We start from the raw sequence: 5,211 nt of genomic DNA, 5'->3' as shown, positions 1-5,211 counted from the left end.
AACTGGCCCGTTCACTGCTTCGACATCACTGGCAGTTCACAATTGACCATTTCCGGCCTCATTCTCGATAACAGAGCCGGCGACAAGCCCAACGCCAAGAGCGGCGGCTTGCCCGCCGCGCATAACAGTGACGGTTTTGACATTTCGTCCAGTGATCACGTTACTCTGGATAACAACCATGTTTATAACCAGGATGATTGCGTTGCTGTCACTTCTGGTACCAACATCGTTGTTTCAAACATGTACTGTTCCGGCGGTCATGGTCTCAGTATCGGATCTGTTGGTGGAAAGAGCAACAATGTCGTTGATGGTGTTCAGTTCTTGGACTCGCAGATTGTGAACAGTGAGAATGGATGTCGCATCAAGTCCAACTCTGGCACAACTGGCACGGTAAGTAAACACCTGACGCAAAGGATCCTGTGGCTAAACTAACTGAACATCAGATCAACAACGTTACTTACCAGAACATTGCTCTTACCAACATCAGCAAGTACGGTGTCGATGTCCAGCAGGACTATCTCAACGGCGGTCCTACTGGAAAGCCCACCAACGGAGTCAAGATCAGCAACATCAAGTTCACCAAGGTCACTGGAACCGTGGCCAGCTCAGCTCAGAACTGGTATATTCTGTGCGGCGACGGTAGCTGTTCTGGATTTACCTTCTCTGGAAACGCTATCACCGGGGGCGGCAAGACTAGCAGCTGCAATTATCCTACCAACACTTGCCCTAGCTAGATAGAAGCAGGACGCTTATCCTAGTCGAAGAGTGGGTTTCCTGTTGTTGTGCTGGAATGTAGCGACAGCTTTGAGACTGGGTCTACCGTTATCAGACGTATCGGTCATATATTTTACATTGAATTAGTGCACTGAGTCTGTATCCATTTTATCCACGTGAGGTACCTACAATGAGAGTACTATCTAATCAGACCGCCACCGCTGGAGTCTGGTTAAGATGATGATCTGCCTGTCTCACTAATATTGATGATTCAAGGTCCTCAAAATATCAAACAAGTAGTCACTTGAGCGCGCCAACACAAGGTGTAGTCTGCAAGGTTGTTAGGCGTTCGTCTGACTTGCTGGTAAAGTGGATCCCTAAGCTACTCGAAATTCCACAAAGTATACCCTAAGATTGACAAATCTTAGGGCAATATCCTGAGTCACCCTAAACTCGTCATAAACTTGTCATAAACTCATAAGAGATATGAGTCTAGTTAGGTAACTTTAGATCATAGCCATGTCGGGCAATGTCCTCCAAAAGCCACTCCACAGGTGTGGCGTAAGTGACATCATGGCTTCTAAATGGATCTTTATTGGCCTCCAATCCTGAAGTTATCATTCCGCCGATTCGACCTTGCAGGTCAAAGACACAAGCACCTGCATCTCCCTCGGCAGAAAATGGCTTCTGGCCGTCCATTCCAATTATGCACCATTCACTCGAAGTGACATCCTTGACACGAATGAGAGACTGAATACCATTGGCACGCCCCATAGTGAAGCCACTCGTCTTGCCGTGCTTCATGACCACAAGGCCACGGTCATCTTGCTCACTTCTGGGGATGACACGTGGTCCGACCGCGACCTCAAGAGAAGTTCCAAAATGTAGTCGCTGGACACGATCGATTGCGGACCCAGGGACACGATGGACCATCAATCGCAGCGCTAGGGTGACTGGGATTTTGTTTCGCAGTTCACTGAGCTTGGTGGTAAAGCCATCCTGTTCTAGTTCCACCAGAGCCCAGTCCCTCAGTCTCCCATGCTGAGAGCAGACTTGGATACGAGGCGAGAACTCAACACGACCAAGGAGAGCGCAAACACCAAACCGGTCCATGTATGGTTGGCAAGACTGGAGCAAACTCTTCTATTGTAAATGCCACTTGATCTGTGGTTGGTTTTCTGGGGTATTGTGCAAAGGCTCTGAGAAGATCTGAATGCATTCATCATTTGTTGCTTTGTCTCTGTCGAAGTGCGCCGTCAACTTGTTGAGGGTTTCGCCTCCTGGCTGAAGGACATCCCTGGTGTTGTTCGCATACTGGTGTCGGTACTCCTCGATGTCTTCCGCCGCAAAAAGAACTTTACGACATGTGAGTACGTATGCCTTCCCATCGCTGTCGTGTAGGTAGACACCCTTACTTCCTTCTTTGGATAGTCCCAATGGAAAGGAAGATGTACTCTGAGATGTCGCGGAGGGCGTCGTATTTCTTGTCAAGTATGTCGTTGTCAAAAGGGCCCGGGTGGAGGCGCGGGGCCTCCTTGCCAAGGCTAGTAGTCGGGTCGGACTGAGCTGAGCTTGGGCTCGAGGAGGCGGTAGTGATGATGCTTTCTTTAATCTCGACTTCGATGTCCTCGAGATTGAATCTGGCCAGTATTTCCTTACAGGCGATGATCGCTGCTTCTGCCTGTTGGAACGTGGTCGAGTCCGTGGAAACGGAAATGAGCATGGTGACAGGGCGCTCTGGTATCCGCCGATAGTCATCCCCGAAGCTTACATACCCAACGCGCAAGATGTCAATAGCGGTCCAGTCAATGCTCGTGCGAGTGAGCACGCCGACGACGAGGCGCTGAAGAGATCCATCCTTGCGGGTCATTCCATGGTTGTTGGATCGCGTGCCCTGTGGCAACATCGAGCTTCTTGCGGTCTGGCCATTCGCGGCGCGCACTCCATGGCGTGGTACTGGAACTTGAACGGGCGATGAGTTTTGGGCGGCTTGGAAGGCCGTAATAGTACCCGAGGCGTTCTCGTTCGCTAGGCTCCTGAAGAGACATACTGATGGGATGAAAAAGGATGAAAAGTGCCTAAGTGGTAAAAGTGTCTGTTATGGGGATGAAATGAGTATAGTCGGGATGAAAAGAGTTGAGAGTTGATGGGAAGTCTTTGTACGAAAGATGTTTAGAAGCAACAGTTTGAGGTTGACGTAAAAACAGTACAGGAGAAGGTCATGATTGCTAAATGTTTATATACTGCCAGTGGGAGTGAATAAGTGGGGCCAGGCTGGCCTTGTTGAGCCACGAACGAGAGTAAATGGGGCACTCATAGTTGTGCGGGTATGACTCGCCGAGTAAATGCAACACATTTCGCTCGAACAAACATCACAAACCATTGCCCCTTCGCCAGCTTCGCGACCAATGGCACGTTCGCAATCGATACCCCCTTTTTGTTCAAATCATTGACTTATTCAATGAAGAACCCTTATTTAGTTGGGAAGATGTAGTTAGGTTCTGTCTGCTGGAATAAGCTCTCAGCCCCAAGTCTCACTTAGCATGCTGGTTGAGGTTCATACATTCAGTTATATCATGGTATACCCTGCTACCGTAGTCATAGGGGGTATCTGCCGTTGCTGGTCTCATACTGTACAAGCAATGTGACCTAAATTAATGCCCAATCAATTCAACCGGTTAAGTTTATTCTTCTTCTGTACAGCATACAAGAACAAGACGTGCAGTCATTCCTGTTCACCAGACTTCTTAGTCATTGCTCAAATGCTATCATTGGCCTTGCAACCTTGAAATACTTGATTAGAACCTCGGTTATGGAATGGCATTTCGCTCAGACCAGATACACAAATTCATTCAGTGTGATCTGGCCACTGGCAGAGATTGTGCGGTGGGATTCAAAATTCATTATGAAGTAGTTCGGCAACGCAAGACAGTGCTTTATCATTATTTGCATGCTGAATCCGGACATTGTTGGAGTTGGTCGGTAAATTGACTCAGGTGCCAGTGTCTGAGCATACAACACATGTTTTGCGATTCCAAGGCCTGAAAAATTTAAAGTACGCCACCGACATGTTTATCGTCTCATAATCCCAACAACCACCCACTTCACAAAATAGCTATCAGAAATTCCGAGAAATACAACAACATCGTCTACCAAGATAAAACTCTATACAACATCAACAGCGCATCAATATCCCGACACAACCATCATGTCACTTGTCAGCATGCTCGATGGCCTTCAAATTGGGGTTCAAGGCCTCACCAAGGACTTGAAGTCGCGGGACATGGATTAACTTACTGATCTTGTGAACCAACTCATGAAAGACATGAATAAAGTCGCCTCTGCATTTCAGGAACCGACTTCTGAGGAATCCAACGACTCAAGCCTTCTTACGGAACACCACAAGCTTCTTGAGCTGACGAAGTTTGACGCCAAGCTTACATTCTCGGAAATGGACCGCGACGAGGCTTTCAAATACCCCTGGATGACAACCAGCAACTGCGAGGAGCGCTTCAAGACGCTGGAACTCTCTATTCAGTATTTCGCTGACCACGTCATTGATGCTGGACCTAGCATGCGCGCCTGCATCGCACCGTTCACAAAGCTTGTTGTGATGTTCAAGGGCATTGTGATGGAATACCTCAAGCTTCGACACCGTCGTATTGTCATGCAACTTGATCCGGCTGTCAAACTCAAGGCAGATGATCCAGATACGCAGCACTTGGACAAGGAAGAGGTGCTGAGCTATGTATGCCGTCCGTTCTCGATGCAGTTCATTGCCGATTGTCTTTACCGATACTACCAAAAGACCCTCCAGCGCGAAGCTGTTTCCATCAAGCTCTCTTGGGACGGTAACAAAGGGGATTGGGCCGCAAAGCGAGAGCAATGGTCTCACGCGTTGGTGCCGGAATGGGAGAGTGGTGCTATTCAGATCATCATGATTGAACCCAAGAACCTGATCAACTCCCATTTGAATGTGAACCAGCTGTACGACGAGGAGCGTGACCTTCCTGCTCATCCTCTTCTCCAGTGGTGTAAGCTTGATTTAATCGATCGTGAAGAGGGTGTTTTGCACTGGAGTCTTGGAGGTGTTGTTGCTTGGAGATTCTATGGGGAGGATGAATGGATGGATCGCTTTGGTCATATCATTGATGAATGTGAGTACCGATGAGTACTCCGGGCTGCCTTTATGAGAGGACAGGGGATGGTCACTCAGAGTTACCCAGATGCTTGCGACATCATACGAGAGGAGGACTGAAGATGTAGGAAATCTTTTACGACGGTGCTGGTGGCAAGTACCAAGCTGTAAAACAAAGATTATCCTCAGCCTTTTCTTTAACTAAATAAAACTGACTGGATCTAAAAAGAGAGATCGTGAGATGGGCGCGTAGGCTTGTGAATCGTCGTGAGGTGAACGCGCAACCTAGTACTTACCCAAGTCGGTGATTCCATTTTTATGAGAAGTGGATGGGTCGTTACGTGTTCTGGAGTGTCGAC

General features: G+C 48.2%; 4 protein-coding genes across 4 annotated transcripts in view; 2 read left to right on the top strand and 2 right to left on the bottom strand.

Moving 5' to 3' along the window:
* FTJAE_7231 (endo-polygalacturonase) overlaps positions 1–734 on the top strand; it is a gene marked incomplete at both ends in the record, with an annotated part of 1,226 nt that extends 492 nt beyond the window's left edge. The window contains 2 exons of the mRNA XM_037353928.1: positions 1–390; positions 444–734. The exon at positions 1–390 is cut by the window's left edge and continues 159 nt beyond it. Of these exons, the coding sequence (XP_037205683.1) occupies positions 1–390; positions 444–734 (681 nt within the window). The remainder of the gene's footprint in view (positions 391–443) is intronic.
* A 472-nt stretch (positions 735–1,206) lies between these two features.
* On the bottom strand, positions 1,207–1,827 carry FTJAE_7230 (uncharacterized protein; the record flags this gene model as incomplete). The annotated part of the gene is made up of 1 exon (XM_037353927.1): positions 1,207–1,827. One exon carries the CDS (start codon positions 1,825–1,827, stop codon positions 1,207–1,209), a length of 621 nt encoding a protein of 206 aa, XP_037205682.1.
* Positions 1,828–1,857: 30 nt separating this feature from the next.
* FTJAE_7229 (uncharacterized protein) lies at positions 1,858–3,031 on the bottom strand (the record flags this gene model as incomplete). The annotated part of the gene is made up of 3 exons (XM_037353925.1): positions 1,858–2,104; positions 2,169–2,742; positions 2,959–3,031. 3 exons carry the CDS (start codon positions 3,029–3,031, stop codon positions 1,858–1,860), a joined length of 894 nt encoding a protein of 297 aa, XP_037205681.1.
* A 1,008-nt stretch (positions 3,032–4,039) lies between these two features.
* FTJAE_7228 (uncharacterized protein) lies at positions 4,040–4,885 on the top strand (the record flags this gene model as incomplete). Its single annotated transcript, XM_037353924.1, has 1 exon — positions 4,040–4,885. The coding sequence occupies one exon, from the start codon at positions 4,040–4,042 to the stop codon at positions 4,883–4,885; it is 846 nt and encodes a 281-aa protein (XP_037205680.1).
* Between the last annotated feature and the right edge of the window lie 326 nt (positions 4,886–5,211).

The sequence above is a fragment of the Fusarium tjaetaba genome (assembly GCF_013396195.1).
Source record: "Fusarium tjaetaba strain NRRL 66243 chromosome Unknown NRRL66243_c0000144, whole genome shotgun sequence".
Classification (NCBI taxonomy): Eukaryota; Fungi; Ascomycota; class Sordariomycetes; order Hypocreales; family Nectriaceae; genus Fusarium; species Fusarium tjaetaba.
The sequence above is the reverse complement of the archived record's forward strand: the minus strand, read 5'-3'. Positions and strand labels throughout refer to the sequence as shown.